This window comes from Oryctolagus cuniculus, chromosome 1, assembly GCF_964237555.1.
Source record: "Oryctolagus cuniculus chromosome 1, mOryCun1.1, whole genome shotgun sequence".
Taxonomy (NCBI): domain Eukaryota; kingdom Metazoa; phylum Chordata; class Mammalia; order Lagomorpha; family Leporidae; genus Oryctolagus; species Oryctolagus cuniculus.
In genome coordinates, this window is record NC_091432.1 from 113364183 (window position 1) to 113386615 (window position 22433).

The 22433-nt window shown below is 55.1% G+C and overlaps 1 protein-coding gene across 4 annotated transcripts in view; it reads left to right on the plus strand.

The window, feature by feature from the left end:
* Positions 1-22433, plus strand: part of GRIK4 (glutamate ionotropic receptor kainate type subunit 4) — a 435012-nt gene that overhangs the window by 360624 nt on the left and 51955 nt on the right. For 3 of the 4 annotated variants that reach the window (XM_051819403.2, XM_051819421.2, XM_051819410.2), the window contains one exon: positions 1728-1931. In XM_051819403.2, the coding sequence (XP_051675363.1) occupies positions 1728-1931 (204 nt within the window). The remainder of the gene's footprint in view (positions 1-1727; positions 1932-22433) is intronic. The other variant, XM_051819416.2, reaches the window with a different exon arrangement.

Sequence of the window (22433 nt, forward strand, 5' to 3'; positions counted from 1 at the left end):
ATGTGTTCGTGAGGGCGGGGTGCTGGTGGGCCTCTGTGACATGCAGTGATGCTTAAGACACAGCGGGCGTCACTGAAGCCACAGCCTGTGTTGATTCTGTGCTTGTGTCTGAGTGGCTGATGCGAGTGGGCGACTCTTTGCAGGAATAGTGAGCCTGATTAACCCCCCCCCCCCCGCCCCGGATGATCACTGGTGCGCCTTCCCTGGCGCCTGGTAATCCTGAATGATTTATCCCTTAAAACCCAGCACATATCCATGTTGTCTCTCGTGCACATCAGGATACACTTGGGACGTGTGAGTGATTTCTCGGTTAATACCAGCAAACACACAAAATTTCTGTGCCAGGCCAGTGTGAAACATGTTGCTACATTGTCTCTCAGCATCTGTGAAAGTTCCAGGGACCCCAGCTGTTCTGATCCTGGGCTGTCATGCCCCCTCCCTGCTAGTTAGGCTGTGTGTATTTACACTGAATATGTCAGTGGATTTTAAATTAACTTGAGAGTAGAGAGTGTTTGGGGAAGAGAACTTTCTGACAGTCGCCATGATAATCAGATATCCCGGGACTTTGCCATCCCCAGGATGGAAGCCCCCAACCAAACCCTGTCCATAAAGCCATGTTGGCACCTGTCACTCACACACTGAACGACAGTCCAGTGCTGGAGTCAGTGGAGGAAGTGCAGAGGGCAGAGGAGGTCGGGTCAGCCCAGGAACAGGTGCGAAGAGGGTGTCCCTGAGTGCAGGGGGCATTCTGAGAAGTGGGCTGGTGGGAGGAGGCAGGGTGACTGCAAGGACAAGGACAAGTTAGGTTTAGCAGAAGATGGGCAGGGGAAGCCCTTGAGCTGAGGACAGCACATGTGGAAGGCGGGGACACTGGCCGTCCTCACTGACCTGACAGTGGACTTGATCATGAATCAGAGCCACGCCACTCCCAGGTTGGAACTAGTGCTTCCCGAGCACGACCTTTTGCCTTCTCGCTTCATCATACTACTCCCCCATGGCCTCCAATCTAGCTCCACCCCACCCCACTCCCAGAAGCCCTGTCCAGCTTGAGCTCAGCAAACCAGCATCTCAGCACGTGCCCCTTTTTGCTTCTAGAACCATCTCTGCCACCGTGCTCAGCCATCTCCCCTCAGACCTGTCCCCAAGCCTCATGTCCCCACGAACCTCTCCCAGCCTCCTCTCTGATGGTGCCCTTCCCTGGCCCATCATGCCTCCGCCTTCACACCACTTCCACCCGTCCGCTTGCATCCCACTCCCCTGTGGAGCCTTCTCTGGGTATTCTGCAGGAAAGGCCACCCATCTTCCCAACGCACCCTGCCTTCAAGTGCAGTTGCTCGTGTGCGCGCTCCTACCTGGCCTGCTGGATTGTAAGCATCCTTGTATCTTAGGTTGCCCAGCAGTGGGTCTGTGTAAGATAATCAAAAGGAAGGAAAGCAAGAGAAAGGTTGGGGGGAGAGAGTGGGGCCAGATGTTGACCTTAAACAAGGTAGAGTGGCCGCATCTTGACCCTCTGTGCCGTGGGAGGCCCTGTGTGATCCTGATATGAGAAGCACCTCACAGGGCAGCTTTAAGGAGTGGGTCAGAGGAGAGGGGCGTAACTGCTATCCCCAAAGGGATCCCTTCCACCCAACCTGCTCCCCTCCCTCCCGTGCCTCGGCCCTCCCCATCGCACGTGGCCAAGATGCCAGGGCTAAGATGAGAATGACAGCTGCCCAGTTTTGCTGCAGGAAAACCCGTATTTAATGCTGAAGGGGAACCACCAGGAGATGGAAGGCAATGACCGCTACGAGGGCTTCTGTGTGGACATGCTCAAGGAGCTGGCGGAGATCCTCCGCTTCAACTACAAGATCCGCCTGGTGGGGGACGGCGTCTACGGCGTGCCTGAGGCCAACGGCACCTGGACGGGCATGGTCGGGGAGCTGATCGCCAGGGTAAGGAGCCGCCAGGTGATCCGGACTCGCGGGTGGGGCGGGAGGGCGGCGGGCGGATGTCAAGTTGTGCTGTGTTCACTCAGTCGGTCATGCACTTTTCATGTGTGTGTTCATTCATGCCCCAGCTCCTTACAGAGCTGGCATGGAGCTGGGCACTGGTGCTGGGCATTGGTCAATAAGGCCACCAGCAGCCCTACTCAATGGCTGTCCTAGTCCAGCACCTGGGAAAAGATCACCGAAGCTTTCATGATTAGCATGAATTAGGGTATTTGGCTTCCATTTTGGGGTGATCTAGATGTTTCTGGTTTGTTCTGATGATTTTGCTGCTCACTGGCGTCCCCTGGCAGAGTGGGACGGACCCCTGGGGTGTAGAGCACACACACACACACGTTGGCTGGCTTTGATGCAGGAGGGAGAAGGTCAAGGGGGCTGCGGTGAAATAACAGGGGAAAGGGACCACCTGCCAGAGGAGCTGGTCACAGGGCTGCTGCTTTGTTGCTTCGTGTGCTGTTGCGCCGTCCGTCATGCCCTTGTGCAGACTGAGGGGACGGTGTGTCTGGCTGAGCTGTCGACTGTCGGGGTGGGTGTGGAGACTTATTCACATGCAGGTGCGCGTGGCGGGATGTCAGTCTGCCATCAGCTTAGAGCGAGGGTATCGGAAGCGCTTCCTGGGGGACACCGCTTGTTTTCTCTGTATTCACTGAGAACCACTGTGAAATTTAATGAGACCGTTGTTCCGTCGCTGAGAATATTTCCACAACTGAGTGTTTGTGATGAGGCAGGGACGAGGACCCAGCGCGTAGAGCCAAGACCTGGGTTCTCAATGCCACTTGGAACGTCTGTGCTTTCGAGAGTGGGAGGGGCTCCCGGCTTGCGCTGATGTGCAAGGTGCTCTACGCGCTGTGTCTCAAATCCTCTTTATGATACATCTTGGTGGAGGCTGGCTTTAGGCACAGCAGTTAAACTGCCTCTCGTAACTCCCCCATCCCTTATTGTAGTTGCTAGGTCCCAGTCCTGGCTCTGCTTCTGACTCCAGCTTCCTGCTAATGCATGTCCTGGGAGGCAGCTGTGATGGCTCAAGTTGTTGGGTCCCTGCCTGATTAACTGAGTTCTGGGCTCCTGGCTTCCGCCTCGGCTGTGCAATCACTTGGAGAGTGCACCAATGTGAGGAAGATTCTCTCTCTCTCTCTCTCTACTTCTGACTCTGTATCACTGTCTTCCAAATGGATAAAAATAAACAATAAATTAAATTTTAAAGTAAATACCTTTTAGCTCCATGTAATCCTCACTTTGCAAATGAGCGGTCTGAAGGTCAGTGTGCTTGAGTGACTTGTCGGAAGCCACAGTGTTAGTACGAGACAGAGCCAGGATTCGAACTCAGATTCAGTTATTTGTTGAATTCATATGATTTCTTAATTGGAATCTAAGATTAATCTTTAGAATCCTAATCTTCAAGGATACAAATATTAGTTGAAGCACTGAGGAAACAGTCCTTGAGCAGGCACCGGGAACAGTAGGGCGCGGTGAGAGCGGAGGAGGGAGCCTGGCTTAGGAGCTTCCCTGGCAAGCAGTCTAGACAGTGTCTGCAAACCTCCTTCAGGGAATCGGGAAGCATCCAGAGTGGCGCTGGCTCACAGGTGGGCCCTGGCTGCCTGAGAGGGGCTGTGCCCGGATGGCTGACAAGTCCACGGAGGACCCTCATGGGGGGCGAAGGCTTGGGCAGGGCGCTCCCACTGCTGGGGACGTGTGCGCTGCCCCAGAATGGGATGCGCCGCTTCCGTGACAAGTGTTCCAATTTGGGTTTCCGCTCTGCAGGCTCAGCCCAGCAGTTAAGCATGGGAGTGACAGGCCAGGCCTTGTCCTCACCCTCGTGCCCCCACCACACACACACATCCGGGTCACCTTGAGCCCATTGCTTCTGCACCCTTGGGCTGCGTGGGGCGTGGCAGGGTGACTTCAGGGATGGTGGTGCCAGGGCATAGCCGTCTCCTTATTAGTCCCCTAATGAGCTGTGACTTGGACTGGCAGAAGAGGGAGAGGAGGCTGGCACTCAAGGACAGGCAGCTACCTTACCGAGTGACTTGTGCAATCAGACGGGGATCTTAAAATTCACTCCAGATCGTGCTTCGAGTAAAAGCACGGCTGCTTTGGTCTCATCAAGACTTGGTGACGTGATCTTAATAAGTAATTAGCCCATTAACTCAGCAAATATTTACCGAGCACCTTCGACTGTTCTAGACATTGGAGATTCCAAGGGGTGCAAGCAACCATGGGTGCTGTGCTCAGGAATCCCTAGACCAGCGAGCAAGACAGTTGTTCATGAGTGACCACTAGTGCGTGTCTAATTTCATACCGTGATATGTGCAAGGGAGCAGTTGTGAGAGAGCAGCTCGAGGGAGTGGGGTTCTGTCTGGAGAAGAAAGGGGGCAGAGAGGGCAAGCTTCCCCCAGGAAAGATGTTGGAACTCTGAAGGACAGGTAGGAGTTACCTGAACCAGGAGAAGGGAGGAGCCCCGCAGGAGGCAGGCTGGCTGGGTGCCACACGCGCCGGCCCTCGGCAGCAGCAGGAGACCCTGGCACCCCACCTATCCCAGATGTTCCCTGAGGATTATGGCTTGTCCTCTGCCCTAGAACCTTCCCCTAAACTACCCTGGAAGATTTCAGGGGAAATGGAGGCACAGGTGGGCTAAGTCACTTGGCCAAGATCGCACAGCCAGTGAATTCAAAGCCAGAGTTTATGCCCTTGTCTGTCTGACTTCAGTGCCCAAGAAATGAGAGAGCATCGATCCCTCGACGCTAGGCAGATCCAAGTCAGGATCTCAGTTCATTCACTCGCTAGCTATGTGCTCTGGGGCAGCTTGTTTCATCTCCCCTCCCCTTCTTCGAAGGCTGCTGTGTTCATCTGCAAAGCCTTGCTTGTAAAGATGTGAGGTCACACACACCCGTGTGCAAATGCATGCACACACACACACGTACATGCACGCACACACATGTGAGAGGTTGGGATGTGGAAGCAGGAGAGTTTCCTTCAGCCAGGCTGCGTAGAAAACAGAACCCACAGCCAGAGCTTCCAGGAAGCAGGAGTGAGGAGGAGGGGAGGGGGCAGGCATGGGAGGAGAGCACGTAGCGGGAGTGCGTTAGTGAGCTGGCCGCAGCGCTGTGCCAAGCACGGCTGATCGGCTGATGGTTAGTCTGCAGAGATGCTGTGAAACTATTGCAGCACTGAGTAGCAGGGAGGGGACTTGTGTGGTGAGAACAAACCCTCACTCACAGCACGGGCTGTCACCGCCCCCACACTCTGGGCTGTGCACCAGGACCCTCCGGAGCCTTTGGAGAAGTCAGAGCCCAGGGCAACAGGGTCAGGGCTCGCAGTGCAAGGCCTATCACATAGGCTGAGCCAGTAGGTGGGCGTGGCCGTAACCTCCTCCCCACCTGCAGCCTCATAGCACAGGTGCCAAGAGGTCTCCGCAAGCCCATGGTACAAGGAGTGAGGTGAGACAAACTGAAGGGGCAGCCAGTAGAGCAGGTGGGATACCAGGGTGCACGGCCCCAGCCGCCAGCGCGGAGGCAGAACCTGCTGAGCCTGTCCTGGGGAGGCGCCAGCCTCCCTGTGTGCGTCACTAGCGCAGGTGGTGCTGGGCGCTCTTCCTGGAGCATTATTGGTAACAGTGAGAGGGCATCTTCCTGGCCAAGCAAACCCAAGGTCGTGGTTTGGCCCTGGAGTCCTTACTACTTGACTTTTAGGCATACCACACAGTCTCTCAGTGCCCTGTTCTTGTTGAAGGAGAATGCAGTCCTCAGGACACATACATACATACATACATAAATAGAAACCAATCCTCCATCAACAGTGAGGAGCTAAAGGCATTATTTGCATCACAGTGGGGTAAGCTTCAGATTTCCACTCAAGGTGCAAGGATCCTGAACCAGTGGCCTCTAGGCTGGGGCTGGACATCAGCCTACAGGCACAGGTGAGTCATCTGGGACTGTCACCCAGGGAGCGCAAGTAGAACTTGGAAGGAAAGCGAGCGTGTACAAGCAGAAGGTGCCTGAGGTGTGCGCGCACACGGCTACCCACCTGTCTTCCCTGGACAGCGACCACGTGCCAGCAGCAGGCAGTGAAGCCTGGACATCAGGGAGACTCCCCTCTTCCAACAAGGGGCTCGGCAAGCACTCTCTTTGGAGGGCTCAATGGATAGAGCAGCCGCCTGCGTGCGTGAGTGGCACTGTCGGTAGTGTTGGGTGGCGGCACTCGGCATTCTAGAGCCGCAGTGTCTTCCTGTCTGTCTGCTCTAGGAGGTGGGCCTGGGTGCCTGGCCTGCTGTTTGTAGAAGGGCACAGGAACACACTTTCTGCATTTCTGTGAAAATCCTCTAGGCATGTCTTTTGATGGGAACCCATCTCAAGGTGGAGTCTGGTTGGCATGAAAGCAAGAAGCTTCGTGTAAAGCGGACCAGATGGGCAGCCTCTTGCCCCCCGCCCGATGGCTCATGCCGCCGCTGTAGAGGGCTTTCTGGGAGGGTCTCAAACTTGGATTTGTTTTGGCCCCGGAAGCTGCATTTCACATTCTCAGGGCCCTGTTTGGGCCAGAGGAGCATAGACTTGAAGAGCTGGAGCCTCCATGTAGCTTCACAGCTCAGAACAAAGCACGCTGTGGGCATTCCACTCTGCGCTGGCAGAATGGGACATGCAGGTTCAAAGAGAAAAGGGCTTTGGAAGGCTTAGATTCAAGGCTCATAAGCTTTGGACATCAAATAGCTCTTACCAATGACATTTTGACGAATTAAGTGGAAATGAAGCTGAAATACCTCGATCCACTTCCCCTCCTGGGGAAAGGACCTTGGGGGGGAGTTGGCCAGAGACCCGGGAGGGGACCATTCCTGTCTGAGCCTCGTGGCGCCAGGAAGGGAGTACAGAGACACTTTAAAAAAAAAAAAAAAAAAAAAAAACTGGTCCTCTGGGATTGCTTCCCACCTGGAAGCCAGAGACTGTTTCAACTGCAAATAGGTCACAGAATTCTATTCTGCATCCTTTAGAATAAAGATCCCCCCGATCCAGGGGCTAACAGTGAGTGTTCAACTTTCCTCCCCTGTGCCAGCCACACTCAGGGAGGGCTTTCCTGGGCCTTCCTCATTAAGGCTTGGTCTCTGCATTGACTCCGATCAGGGAGAGATGGGCTTTGATTACAATTCAAAGATTCATTCATTCCGTCATTCACTCATCCATCAAAGAGTTCGCTTTCTGAGAAGCCCTGTTCAGATGTGAGGAATCGCCCATAGCAGTTCAGCTTCCGCTCAGAGAGGCCAACAGGCAAACCAAGAATCACCGCACAGCGCGACACACGTGCCAGTGATCATGGTTACAATGATGAGGATCCTGGTAATTATGACTGACACGTGTCAAGTGTTTCCTCTGGGCCGGGCTCTGCTCTAGGCACCTGAGTATATTAACGCGATCCTCACTGTAGCCAAAGATGATGGAGGAGAAAGCTGAGTCACAGAGCAGGCAAGGAGCCTGTTGGGAATCCCATGGGACGTGAATGGCAGAGCCGGTCTGATAGAAACACAGGGCACCGGAGGGGAGCATCGGCAAGAAAGCCATGCCTGAGCCCGTCCTGAGGGTCGAGCAGGGTGGTCTTGACAGCAAAGCTTGTTCTGGGTATGGTGGGTGCCGAGGTGCATCCAGGACCATGCCGTGGGCTCTGGGCGGCTCCAGTCAAGCATGAGATGGGCAGGGGAGAACAGAGCTGCAGCCACGGGCTGGTGGTGGTGGCATTTATATGTTTGGATATTTACTGTGTCCAGAGGTTCGTGGAGCCGCAGAAGAGCAGGTGGTTTGTTTCATTTGAAGAAAGCAGTGGCATGATAGATAGGCCTTGGTTCCAAAAGGTTAAGCTGGCAGGCGAGCTGGGGGAGGGTTGTGAGTGGGAAGACCAGACGCAGGTTTTCTCCTTAGACAGCTGGCCAGTGATCGGGGAGGATGGGTTGGGGCTGGATTTAAGCAGTGGCAGTCAGGATGCCTGGGAGAGGAGGCGACGGTGTGGTGGGGTGACAGCCTGAAACTCAAGGACCTATTGAGTGGTGGGAGACTTTGAAGCATGGGTTAAGGTCACCCTGCCTCCTGGGAGAGGAGGGAGGGGCAGTCTGACTCTGGGACGGGTCCTTTCTACTGGGGCCTCCTGGGGGACCCCTGCATGCAGCCCACAGAGAGCTGGGTAGGAAGGAGGTCCACCCTGGTGGTTCACTGTTCACAGACAGCCGTTCCTGGCGGGCTGCCTCTCAGCCCCGGGTTGCCTTTGTTCTCCGGCCCTGCCCAGCTCTTGTTTTAGGACACGCATCTCATTTTGATTTCCGTGACAGTTCCTTCCTGGCACTCGAGCCCTTTCTCGCACGTGGTAAAAAGGCACAGAGGCAGCTTCGTGACTGTGACCTCTCTCCTCTGCTTCTAACGTGACCATGTGGGCTGTCACCACTGCAGCTGGGTCCCAGGTCCCCCTCTGGCCCCCCAAAGAGTGGGCACACACTCTCCAGAAGATGGCAGCTGGGCCTCCAGTGCTCCCCACCCCACCCTGCACTGAGAATGAGCCCAGCCACGCCCTCCCTAGTCATCACCTGCTTCCCGTGGAGGGCTCTGCCACAGGCTCCCAGGTGTTCTTCCTCTGGTTCCCTTGGCTCTGTTGAGGATAGGAATGGAAGACATTTGGTCATGTCTCTTCCCAGTTCAAAGCGGAGCCACCAGGATGGGGAGATTAGAAGCGGGAGGGGACTGCTGGCTCCTGATAAGGCCAGACCCCCCTGTAGGAGTCACTACTGCGTTCAGTCCTTCCCTGGCCCCGTGAGGCAGGGATTATCCATTCCATGGATGAGGACAAGGATCTCAGACAGTTCTGTAGTTAACACAAGCTCGAACCTACAGCAAGTGGCCAGAGCCCAGACTCGGAACCTATTTAAACCACAATCTCATGTTCTCACTGTACCACTGGGACTGCAGTGGAAAGCGACCGGGATCTGGTCTTGCTGTCCTCTGCACGTGCTGCTGGAGGAACTGGAAGGAACAGGATGGCCCAGGAGAATGGCATTAAAGGCGCAGTCCCCTCTCAGGCCAGTTTGAGAGAGCCACTTGGATGACGCCAATGTCCTCATCCCCCTTGTCTGGAAAGTGGGTGTGGCTGTGACCAGTCCTCTTGTACATACTAAGAAGATGGAGCCCAAAGAGGCTGACTCCCGGAGAAGTGCTAAGATTGGAAGCCAGGTCTTTTCCCTTTAGGAACTGTCCATCTCCAAAGACAGACAGATGCGCACAGAAATCACCTTAACACAAAGTCGTACAAGATGAGTGCAGTGTCAGAAACACCAGAGCACGTGCTGCGGGGATAGGAGAGCAGGAGGCAGAAAGGACTCCTGCGTGGGGGCTCTCGTGCGGGAGTTCTCTGTGCAAATAGGACTGGAAACTCCGTGAGCCTGATGCCCATCTTGTCATCCGTGTGCGCCTAACTCAGTGCCTCCAGTAGTAAAGTCTTCATGCTTCTTTTGATTGATGCCTGGCAAGGTGCTGTGTGATAAGCATCTCTTCCATGAACCTAAAGAAAGTCCTTCATCACACTTATATCAACCCAACCATCAATCCAAGGCTCAAAAATCAAGCTTTCAATTGATTGATCAATCAACAGGCAATGATTCAGCACCCCCGTGTGTTGGTCAGTGTGCTAGGGATTTGGGGTAAGAGTACAAATCAGATTGGGTTCAGTCTTTCTTTTTTAAAGATTTATTTTACTTATTTGAAAGGCAGAGTTATAGAGAAAGGTAGAGGGAGAGAGAGAGAGAGAGAGAGAGAGAGGTCTTCCATCCATTGGTTTTCTCCCCAAGTGGCCGCAATGAGCAGGGCTGGGCCAGGCCAAAGCCAGGAGCCAGGAGCCAGGAGCCAGGAGCTTCTTTTGGGTCTCCCACATAAGTGCACAAGCTCAAGTACTTGGGCCATCCTCCACTGCTTTCCCAGGTGCATTAGCAGGGAGCTGGATCAGAAGTGGAGCAGCTGGAACTTGAACCGACACCCACATAGGATGCCAGTGCTCCAGGCCTGGGCTTTAACCCTCTGCGCTACAGCGCTGGCCCCTGGTTCAGTGTTGGAAAGCTTACTAACTAGGTGTCATGGAGGGAGGGGCAGTACAGACACGGACAAGAAAGTGTACACATGTGGGTGCGTTGCCAGGGGAACCCCGAGCAGGACAGGGTGAAGGAATGGCCCGGGAACACCACCTGTGCAGGTGCACAGCTGGCATCCTTGTCTCCCACAGAGCCCCTTCCCAGAGAAGGGCGGCCACAGCCTCAGGGTCAGACCTCAGGGTTCTGCCTGCCCAGCTGTAGACCCATGTGGGGGATGCTTTCCACCAAAGAGCAGGTTTGGGGAATCTCGAGGGGTGTGGAGATTAGTTAGGTTTGGCGCTACTTCATCTACCGCCGATTGGGGAACCGCGCCAGTCTCCATGGGATCTGGAAGCAGCCTGGGAATTTGTCAGAAGGCCTACTTGGCGGGAATTATCTCCCCTCCCCACTGAGTGCCAGCTGTTGGGGGAGAGCGGCATCTGCAGAGGAAATGAGAACACATTCCTGAAGGCGTCTGAAAGCCTTCCAAGGGATGGGCCCGCGGTTCAGCAGAAGAGCCAGGAGTGGGGAGCTGGCCGGGGTGGGGGAGGGGAGGAAGCCATAGCAACAGTTGGACAGTGGTGTCCTAAGGTCTTCCAGGAGTGCTCCATTCTTGAGTCTCCCCAGGCACTAGTCTGAGGTTGTGCGTGCTTTCAAGAGCTCAGGTTTGGCAAACGTGGACTTAGCTTCTGCCTTGTTCCCCGAGACCTGTTCTCACTTACCCAGCAGTTCAGCTCTGATTGTCCCCCTGAATCTATGAAGCTGCTCATCTTGGTTCCTTTTTGTTGTTGTTAAGATTTATGTTATTTATCCAAAAGGCAAAGTCACAGAGAGGAAGAGACAGAAAGAGATCTTTCATCCACTGGTTCACTCCCCAGATGGCCACAATGTCCAGGGCTGGGTCAGGCTGAAGCCAGGAGCCTGGGACTCCATCCGTGAACACCACATGGGTGCAGGGCCCAAGCACTTGGACCATCCTTCACTGCTTTCCCAGGCACATTGGCAGGGAGCTGGATCAGAAGTGGAGCAGCTGGGACTCAAACCGGCACCCATGTGTGGGATGCCAGTACCATCGGTGGCAGCTTAAGCACTAGCCCCAAACCTTGGTTATCATACCTACCTCTTCCCCAGGAAGAAGAGCCCTATTCCTGAACCTGAGGCTGGGACCCTGTTCACCCCACTGACTCACCTCCTACCCTCAGCTAGTATTGGCTGTGGCTTCAACATTGCTTGTAACTTGTGGTTGAATAAGACACACTTCTTACTTTCCCAAGGCTTACATTCCATACACATATACTTCAAAACATTCATGGAATACAGAATTAAAAGAGAAGTTTGCTTTGGTGCAAAACATTTTGGGAATCCATGCATAGTTTTTTTAATTTCATAAAGTGCATTTACTATGATTTTTTGAAGACCTTTTATAGGTAGAATCTCCAAGTACCCTCATGCAGGTGTTCACTACCCAAGAGGTAAACCAGGCCTGAAACCTAGCCCTCCCTCTACTCACCAAGCATGTGCTGTGTGGTGGGGCTGTATCCACCTGTGGATTTCTTCCTACAGAGATTCCTTCAGCTGGCCAAGCCAAGTGCCCATTAAGTCTACTGGAAAGGTCAATTTTTAGAATTTCTACAGTGGCCCCAACCATGCTGGGAACGAGACTGAGCGTGTCAAAATACCGTGAGTCTGTAGCATGGGCTACGTGGAGGATGGACTCCGTGCAAAAGTCTCTGGGAGCAAAGAGAAGAAAGGAAGCAGTTCAGCTGGAGGCAGGCAGGAGAGCTAATGCTAATCATGTCTCTGTTCATTGAACACTCACCACCTGCCAGGCATTTATCATGCACCATTTCCTCTCCACACAGCACTTTTGCAAGGTAAATATTATTTTTCACGTTTTCTAATGAAGAAGCTGAGGTTAACACTGGCTTGCAGGAGACACGGATGCAGGGCCACACAGCTAACCAGTGATTGATCTAGAATTCAGAGCCATGCCTGTCCGACATCAAAGTTCTCACACACTGTGATGCCTCAAAAGGAAGTTGGGCCTTGATGGACAAGTAGGGATTTGACAGGTGACAAGGGGGAAAGAGTTGCAGGCGGAGGCGCCTGTGTGGTGTCTGGAAGACGTGACACGCTTAAGGAACATGAGGGATGTGATGTGGCTGCATCGTAGGTTGCAGGAAGGTCAGTAGCTTGAGGTGCTGCTGAAAAGGCGAGTCCAGCCTAGGTTGTGAAGCTCACCGTTGACCTTGGCAAGGAGCTGGGACTGCCTTGCGGACACAGTGGAGAGTCACTGGAGTTTGGAAAGCAGCAGGGTGGTGGGATTGGATTTTGTAGGGCAGAATTAGGCTCTTGAGCAGTGGCTTTCCAAGTGTGGTTGAATCAGCAGCGTCAACGTCACCTGGGACTTGTCAGCAATCCAGCTTAGGGGTCCCGTCTGCACCTCTGGAGTCAGAAGCCCGAGAGTGGGGCCTAGCACATTGCAGCCTAACCAGGCCCTCTCACTGGCTCTGATGCACGCTCAAGTTTGAAACCCTTGATGCCCAGTGCGGTTAGTAGGTGGATGGCGTGGGAAAGAACTGGAAGCAGAGGCCAGTGTGGAGGCCACTGAGTAATTCAAAGGAGGATTGAATAATGCTCATGCCAGCAGGAGTTGAGCAGTGCTAGTGGATGAAGCAGTCACTTCCAGGACAAAGGGAGGGGGCTTGGTTATCGAGTGGGGAGAGGGCAGAGCAGGGAGGGAGCGGGGCGGTTCCAGGCTGACTCTCGGTCTCCACTTGGGGTAACAGATGGATGCGGAAGTCATTAATGGTGCATGGGTAAGAGTAGCTTCGACGGCAGAGATGAGGGGTTGAGGACGTGGGCACGGTGAGTTGGTGGGGTGGGCAGAGAAGGCCAGCAAGAGGACAGAGCTGGGCCGGAGCTCTGCAGGGAAGCTGTCAGTGCAGAGGGGTGACAAATGGGGAGGGGTGTGCTCACTCTGTCCCCACACGCCCTTCCCTCCCTGCTGCTGCTCACCCAGATCCAAATGCCTGCCCTGCCAGCTCTCAGCTGTGTGGACCTGAACGAGGCAGCCAGCGTTTCTGACCCTGAGAGGCACCATACTCATAATGGGAATGGTGGTCGGCACCCCCAGTTATGGCGAGAAGTCTCTGAAGTGTAATATCCGGATTGTGTGGTGCTCTGTGGACTCACAGATGCTGGCTGTCTCCCCCACTTCCCTCTCCATCAGGCTTTGCTCACACCTCTTCTCCTGGCCCGAAGCTCAGCTCCTCAGTCTACCCCACTTCTACCCAAACACACGCGTCTGCCTGTCTCCCTACCACAGGCTCCTCCAGGCTCTCCCCAGGCTGGTCTGGGTCAGTTTCTCCTTTCCACACCACGACTGGAGACTCCAGTGGCGTAATTTATCAATGCAAAACTGATCCTGTGATGGGGAGCCCTGGCAGCCTTCCAAGGTCACCTGCAATGGCAGTGACCCCCGTGCTGTTCTCACCCCCGCTCTTACTCTCTGAAGGTAGCAGGGACATAAGGAGGAGAAAAAAACTCCCTCCCAGAGGTCAGGGTGTCTGGGCTACCTTTGGTTTGGTAAGAAGATGGTGAGTCCACTTGTCTTCTTGGGCAGAGAGAAAAATAGCTCAAGTTGGAGGTCAAGGTCTATCCCTGAGCTCTCCTGAGCTACCATAATCATTTCCCCGATACCCTGCCTGGAATTGGCCACAGTTTCACCAGTATCCCTGGAAGAACTTGTCAGGAGCCCACAAGGCGCTGGCCCTGCCATGCCCCGCCCCTCACTCATGGTGCACCAACCCTACTGGCCTTCTCGGTTCTCTGGACGTAGCCTGCCCAGCGTCAGCACAGGGCCTTCACAGTGGCTCTTCCTTCTGCCAAACACCTGATGCTCCACATCTCTGCCCCTGTTTCCTTCTCACTCTCCAGGTCTGAGCCAGATGTCACCTCCTCCAAGAAGTGTCACCCTACAGAAGTCTCACCCTCTTTCCCAGTTACCTTCTGCCACATCACCCTGTTTCATTGTCTCCAGAAAATCTTGCTTATTATAAGGCTGTCTGTTTATTGTTTGTCTCCCCTCACTAGAATGCAAGTTCCCTGAGATCAGGAACCCCATGGGTCTTGTTTGGCTTCATACTGGTAGCACCTGGAACAGGCTTCAGCATGCCACAGCACTCAGCTATTATGGGGTGGATGGATGGACAAGACAGATGGATATATGAGTGCATGGCTGTAGGGTGGAGTAAAGGTTACATGGAATTCTGGAGCGATGGAGGGATGCTCCACGGGCATGTGTTAGAGAGCTAGCCATTCCAGCCCCAAACTCAGAGGAACTTAGACCCTGTGCCGAAGTGCAATGCTGAGAATCAGGAACCAGTCGTAGGTTTTCCAACGTCCCTTTGACTGGCATTAGGGAAACACAGCAGGGGCCCAGCAGTGCTGGTGCATGCATCCAGCAAGTGGGGACTGCAAGAGATGGACGTTTTCCCCCAAGGCTGCCCTCGCATGGTGGAAATTCTGCTTCCCGTTCCCGGCTCTGCCTTGCCCAGCTCCTCATAGCTGGGCCTCCAGCTCCCCCTCATTGCATGCTCAAACTCCAACCCCGACTTTTCCCAGCAGTAACATCTGCAGACAGAAGACTGTAGCCAGCCCCAACCCTCTTCCTCTCCCTCCAAAAAGAGGGGGGTCCAGGGTGACTTGTGTGGCTCTAAGATTGACCCACGAGGCTCCTTCGTGGTTCCCCACGGCAGAGTGCCTCCCGTCTTCCCTCTCCAAGCTTTCATTGCCTTCACTGCGTGTCTGCTCAGCCCTTACCCACATACACACTGACGTTCCACACGCTGCTACACTAAGCCTCCTCCATAAAGCCGGCTGCCCTTAGTGCCTTGAGCATGTATGTTGGGGCATCCCAGGTAGGGTCATCATGAAGCAGGTGCTTCTAGTCGGCTCGCTCAAGACTCCATGTGCTGTGCTCAACCCCTACTGGTTCCCGATGCAATGTTTTACCTGTCCTTGGCTGGAAATTGCTCCACAGGTATAAAGGACACAGGACTATGTATGTGCCAAGTATTATCTCATTTAATCTTTCCTCTGATTTACGAGGGAAGGTGTTATTGCCCCCATTTTGAAGATCAGGAACCCGAGGCTCTGAACACTGACTTTGTCCCAAGGTCGTGGGCTAGGAAGTGGCAGAATGAGGATTCTGGAGGGGATGGGCCCGCAGTATGTTTTTCTAATTGCCTGGCAGAGCTGCCCCGAGCCCATGCCATGTTGAGGTGTGTGGTGGAGCCTCATTTGCCATCACGGCTGCTCTGGCTTCCTGGCAGGCAGGCCCTGCTCAGCCCTTGCTGTGAGTAAACAGCCCCTGGTGTGACCCCACTGTGTCCCCTGGCCAGCCCTCGGCAGAAGGTCTCATGGTGCTCGGCTTGCTGTCACCATGCTTGGCCCCAGCCAGTGCCATGGTGTGCTCGGGCAGGATTCACAGGCTGCTTTCTTTGCCATGCTGTGGCTTGTCGGGAGCAGCTGACATCCCAACCGTCCGTCATCACCAGAGCCAGGCCCGGCTCGCTCATTCCAGTGGCGGTGCTGGCAGCCACAGAGCTGGCCATCTGAGAGCCACCCCCGTTCTCTTACAGCCTTTGCAGACCCTACGGAATCATTCCTCATCTTCCATAGCCCTCCCGTAGGTGCCCTTGCTTCATGACAAATTCCTGCCCCAGTTGTGTCCACATTTGCTATGCAAGCAACAAGATGGAGGCCCGGATCCTTTGACATGGCAACGCGTGGTCAGTGGATGCATTGGCTCTGCTCAGAAAGGCACTGTCAAGTCTTGGCAGGCAGATCCTCATCCAAATCCAGGAGACACTCTGGGCAGCCCTGCGGCGTCCTGGGTGTGGCAGAGTGGTGGGCCAGAGGCCTGGCTGGCTGCCAGGGAGCAGCAGAGTGGAACACGGGCAGGACAGCAAGACGGGGCGGCTGTGGTCAAGACGACGGCAACCGTGCAAGCTGGTGTCAGTTTGGCCGACAGCGGAGGGGATGAGTAGAAGCGAGTTGGGTTAGAATGCTCGGCCCTGGAAACCTCACCAGGCAGGGTGGTGCAGCCCAAAGCAGAGGCCAGGTCTCCGGCGCTCAAGGGAGTGGACGGAGAATGGAGGCAGAGTCAGGAACAGCATCGTAATAGCAAGAGCAGTGAGCATGTATTAAGCGCCTGCTCTGAGCTAGGCATATATTTCTCACCACAGCCTCAGGAAGCGGGAACTGGGAGAAAACAAGTTCAGAGAGGTTAACTAAGTTGACCAAGGTCACAGAGCTAGCCAGAGGCAGACGTAAACCAAGGGCTGTCAGATGCCTCTCTGGCCTATACGAGGATCGTTCCCACAAAACACTGTGAGAGCATCGCTGTTGTGTCTGGCATAGACCAGCCCCCTCTTCCAGCTTCTACAACCCCTCCAGGGTGGGGCTGGTGCTTGGTGCTTGGTGGTGGGGTGCGATTGGCACTCCCGGGGGGAGGCAAGGCTCCCGCAGGGCTCGCCTGGTGTTCACAGCAGAAGCGGCACCTCCTCGGGGACTGGTGCAATCTGTTCAGCTGTTGGAAGAAGGATCTGGACTCTTCTGCACCCACAGCAAACGCAATCCACTCACAACATGCAGATGTTCATTTTACCCCTCCTTGGGCGAGCAGCCGCCCAGATGTTCACAGAGCTCCACAGGAGCCATGCACGCCCGGGCTCGCCTTTCCCGCCGGTGTGGGATCGCCAGACTGCGGCACAGCCAGGGTGGGCGCTGCAGCCAGCCGCCGTGTCGCCGCCAGGCCTTGGAGCCCATGCTATCCCCTGGGTGTTTAATTCATGGCAGCCATTTCTCTCTTCTTCTTGGTCGCATCCCCTAACTGTTAAAAAACCGCTCTTGTTGCAACAGACACGGAGAAGCGTACAAGTCAATATTCAGCTTGATGAGTGATCGCTAAGGGGACATCCCATGTAGTCACTGCCTGGGTCAAGGAATAGCCCATTGCAGCAGCCTGAAGACCCCGTGGCCCCCGCTCGCCGCCTTTCACCACTCTCCATACCGCCTCCCTCAAAGGTAGCCGTTATCCTGAATGTAGTACCACGTGGCTTCCCTGACCCTGTTCCTCTTGTCTCTCAAGACTGCTGACCCTAGAGGCTGCTCTGGGCCCCAGATCTGCTCCATGGGCACTGACTTCCAAGCTGTTCTTACGGATGAGCACATGAGCCTTGTCCACAAGGCGAGACGCCTCTTAGCAAGCAGAGCAGGTGCACCCAGGAAGTGGCCAGAGGGCAGAGCAGGTGCACCCGGGAAGAGTGGCCAAAGGTGGATAATGCTGCCTCTGGCTCTCTTTCCCAAACAAAAACTGAGCATGCATGAGAAATGCCCTCCTTCACTTTGCACTGATCAGACTTGTGCGTACAGCAGCAAGAACGGTGGAAAGGGCTGGATGCTGTCTACTGTGGCAGTCGCATTGGTCAGCTCTCCGCTCCCCTGCTGGGGCGGAGCCGTCCGAGCAGCAGGGGCGGGTGCGCTCTGGCTGTGAAGGGGGAAGGCGTGCCACGGAGGCCTCCAGGAGTTCTCTGTGGCTGTCAACAGTGCTCCCAGCGATCGCTGCTGCTCTATTTCACCCAACCAGAGCGGTCTTAATAGCACGCCTGTGACTCACACCATATCCCTAATTACACGGCTGACAATGGATGGCAAATGCAGAGAGTAGCGCGAGCCGATGGTGCTGTCAAATTCCCACAGCCGCAGAAGCCGCCTGCCGGGGCTTGCCTAAGCATGCCTATGTGGGCTGCCGCACAGGCCTGACCCCTGTCGTCCTGTGTGGGCAGAGGGGCTGGCTGGGTCAGTGCGAGCCCCTGCCTGTAAGGTCGGTGCACTGCCAGCTTCATTCCCAGGAGGGCCAGTTAGCATCGCTCAGTGTCAGCGCCCCATGCTGCATCCGGGACCTGCAGCCACATTTTCGGCAGCCAGCAGGGATGGGCGACGGGCAGAAGCAGTGGACACACAGGTGGGCGCTCAGCACCCGGCCTGAGGAGGCCGTGTTGCCACGTGACTTGGACGCTTGGTCCACCAAGGCGGCATTTGGATCATGGCGAATGTACCCTCCTGAAACCCAGACAGGAGTCCATTTCTGTCCTTCCTTTGGCATGGGAGTGGCGGTCAGTCTTCTGGAAATCAGATGTGACCCGGACGGCAGAGGCAGCAGTGACGTGAGGAAGCCACGTGCCAGCATCAGGCCCTGCCTGCACCCAGAGTCTCCCTTCCGTCACTTTTGTGTGTCTCAGCCACACAAACACGTGATGGCCTACAGAATGTACCTTGATGTGCTGACCATGGGATTTCCTCGCACTGTCTTCATCAAAACCTGCTGGATTTTCTGAAACAATGTTTGAGAAAATGAAATTGAAGTTAATCCTCTAAATTGCAAGACTCATACTGCCAGTTGCTAGCTAACATTTCCTGTGCATAAGGCACTGTTCTAAGCTCCTTTCCTTCCTCCAGTCACTCATTTAAACTTCACAACATGCCTAGAAAGTAGGTAGCATAACTACTCCCATTTTCCAGAAGCGGAAACAGAGAGGCACAGAGAGGTTGAGTAACTTGCCAGAGATCACACAGCTGCCAGGTGGCTGAGCCGGCCTCCGTGCGTGTGCTCTTAGACATAACACGAAATTGCCCCTTACTCACTGGAGAGTGAGGGTAAGGGAGTCACCTGATTGAGCTCTTCTTTCTTGGATCATTCATTCATTCATTCATTCAACTGTGTCTCCATCCAAGGGATTTGCCATGCACCGGGCTCTGTTCTAGATTCTAGAGAGACATGGTGCTGGGGTGGACAAGAAAGAGGTCCCTGCATCCCGGAGTTTGCATTCTAAGACACCAACGGGTAAACTGGCAACTAAGACCGTTTTAGATGGCCAGTCTTGCTGTGAGGGCAAGAGCAGGCTAAGGAGCCCGAGGGCAGGGGGCGATGGGGGAAGGGGGGCCGCTCTAGAGGCTGGCATCTGAGCGGCAGAGCATTCACGGAGAGGCACGGGCCCACACGCAGATCCAAGGCAGAAGTGGACTGACTTGTGTTGGAGAAGCGGCGCGAAGGCTCGGGTGGCTGGCTAGGGCACCTCCCGCAGCCCCGGCCGGGCGCCGTGCCGCCTTGGGGCTGTGTGGTCAGGAAACCGAGACGTCCCTGCGGTTCTTTTCCTGGGCACCACGCGCACCCAAGGCTAAGAGAAGGGAACCCTTGCATCTGCGTGTTCCCTGCCCTGCGACAGGAACCTCACTTCCCGCGACAGCACACCTTCCCTTCGTGGCGCGACCCACCGACCGTGACATGTTCGTAGCTGTGTCACAAACGTTGTAGAAGTGCGTTGAGGAGTGTATTTGTGTAAAGATGCTGTGAAGAGGTTTCACCAGATATCACCACCAGACCGTTAAAGACCGAGGGGGTCCCGGGAAGAATGGCGCAGTCTGCCTTCGCCTCTGCGGAGCGCCCCCTGCCGGCGCTGGGAAGAGGCGCCCTCCACCCGACCTCTGTGGACGCAGGTTCCTAGATTGAACTCCCACTACAATCCCAAGAAAAACACTACTGTGCCCTGTGCCCATTTTCCAGGAGAAGAACCTGAAGCTCGGATTTCGGGTAATGTGCTCAGCAGAGCTGGGATTCAGACATGCGTCCATCTGACCCCCACAGGGCACAAGGGGGCCTGTGATCAGAGGTCACCAGTGTCCACTCGGCCCCCTGACCCAGCCGGACCTCTGGGTCACACGACCTCACTGGCGAATGCACTGCCAGGCCCTTCTTTCCCTTAGCTCCGGTTCCTTTCTGGAATCTGTCCTCACAGGCCAATAACACAGCCCTGTGCTGAGCCAACTAAATATTTCATGGGATTTTAATTTAACTCTATAAAGAAATCCATCCGACCCTGAGAACAGACTGTCACCTCGAGAAATAGCACCAGGGAGCACTTGGACCTACGAGCGCCATGGCCGCTTCCCCAGGAATGCTAATGACTCCCTGCTCCTCCACCTGCGCAGTCGCCCAGGGCTGAACAGGAAGCAGGCGTTTTGGGGTGCAGGCTGGGTTGATTGTGTGTGGGAAGGGGGCACAGTTGACTAAGTCGGTGCTATTTGCTATTCCCATAGCTCTGTCCCTATAGCCTGGTTCTGAGAGAAGGGAGACGTGGTGGGGTTGACATCCGGTGTTCCACACATTTTGCAGGTGCTACGCGACCCCAAAGAGTTTCCCCCTGGGCTCCGCCCACGGCGGCGGGTGGAGTGGGCAGGCAGCCTGACTCATGTGGCAGGGAAGCAGGTGTGCGCCTTCCTGGGGTGTGTGATGCGCAGTCTGAGGGGTGACTCCTGCCCATGCACGCAGGAGCCCGGAGTGGGCGTGAGCCACCACCGCGTGGCTCGGTGACCCCAGTGAGTCACAGTGCGGTCCCTGGGCATCTCGGGAGCTGGGGGCGGGAGGGCGAGGGGGAAAGGCTGGCAGCAGGGAAATCGATCAGAAGACAACAAGTGAGCAGATAATCTAATTGGAAATGGGCTGCGACGACGCAGATGCCAGTCTGCTATACTGCAGCTCGCAAGGACTGGGGGATGGGAGAGGGCAGCAGCTCCTCGGAGCCGGTCCATGTCCCCACCTCTGCCTGGATGTAATTACCACCCCCTCCGCTGACAGCTCCCTAACGCAGGAGCAGGGCCCACATCCTTCTCCACTTGGGCGCCCCAAGTGACGCCGTCCAAGGTGTTAAAGGGTCCGGGGGCCGGGTAAGGGGAGAAGGGAGCCCTCTAGTGGCAGTCTAGGCTTCCAGTCTGCCTTAGGCTGCCTGGTGACGCTGGTGTCCAACCAGGGCCGGACCTGAATCTGGTTCCTAATGGTCCGGCTTCCTGACGGCACTCCCTCCCGCGCACAGGCCTCTGTCAGGAATCAGCCTGATTCTGTTGCCAGCAGGAAGCGGCTCGAGAGCAGGCTGTTATTAAGGAGGCCAGGCCGGGCTGCGCTGGTTGTGTGTTAGGGTCTTACGGTGTGCCCACGCCGGGAAAGTCGCACGAACAGTGCAGCAGTACAAAGTGCATCGTCTTGAGGATCCGTGTGTGTGTGGCTTTCTCTGGGTCCTGGCTGTGTGGGTTTGAGCAAATTACTAGCTCTCTGGGCCTTAGGTGCTTTGTGTATAAAACAGAGCTAGTGACAGCTCACAGTGCTGACAGGTATTTGAAAGACTTGGTTTCTGCTTCAGGAAACTTATCATCTAGTTAATAAATAAGATATGCATGCGGGGGCCCACATTGTGGCACAGTGGGTTAAGCCACTGCCTGCAGTGCTGGCATCCCACATGGGTGCCAGTTTGTGTCCCGGCTGCTCCTCTCCCAATCCAGCTCCCTGCTAATGGCCTGGGAAAGCAGCGGATGATGGCCCAAGTGCTTGGGCCCCTGCACCCATATGGGAGACCTGGAAGAACGTCCTGGCTTCTACTTTCGGGGTTGTATGCACGGGAGTGAGCAGGCCGCCAGGGCCCGGCTCCCAGGCTGGACTTCTGGGCAATGAGTAGTGGGTCATTTCTTAAGAGGACGATGGATATAGTTTCATGGAGCAAATTTTGCTAGAAACATATTGTTAATGTTCAATTAATTATTATTCATTATTAAATATAATATTAACTTTTCCTGACATGTAGTATTTTTTTTTTGACAGGCAGAGTAGACAGTGAGAGAGAGAGAGACAGAGAAAAAGGTCTTCCTTTTCCATTCGTTCACCCCCCAATGGCCGCTGCAGCTGGCGCACCACGCTGATCCGAAGCCAGGAGCCAGGTGCTTCTCCTGGTCTCCCATGCAGGTGCAGGGCCCAAGGACTTGGGCCATCCTCCACTGCACTCCCTGGCCACAGCAGAGAGCTGGCCTGGAAGAGGGGCAACCGGGACAGAATCCGGTGCCCCAACCAGGACTAGAACCCAGTGTGCCGGCGCCGCAAGGTGGAGGATTAGCCTATTGAGCCATGGTGCCGGCCCCTGACATGTAGTATTAATAATCATTTATTGAGCACTTACTGTATGCCAGGTAGTGTGCTTTGTGCGTTACATGGATGAGTTCATTTATCCTCATGATAGCCCTGAGCTATTCCCATTTTACAGATGACAGGACCTAGCTTGGCGCAGATACCATGCTGACCCAGGGTCACACTGTAATTAATTGGCAGGGCTAGAACTGCAACCCGGTCTGATTAAGTCCCAGTGACCCCTGGCAGTGTAGTCCCAAGACTGACCAGGTAGAGAGAATGAGCTGTGACCTTGACTCTGGCCTCGTTAGGAGGGCTGGGAGGGAGCTGGCGAGGAGAACCAGCA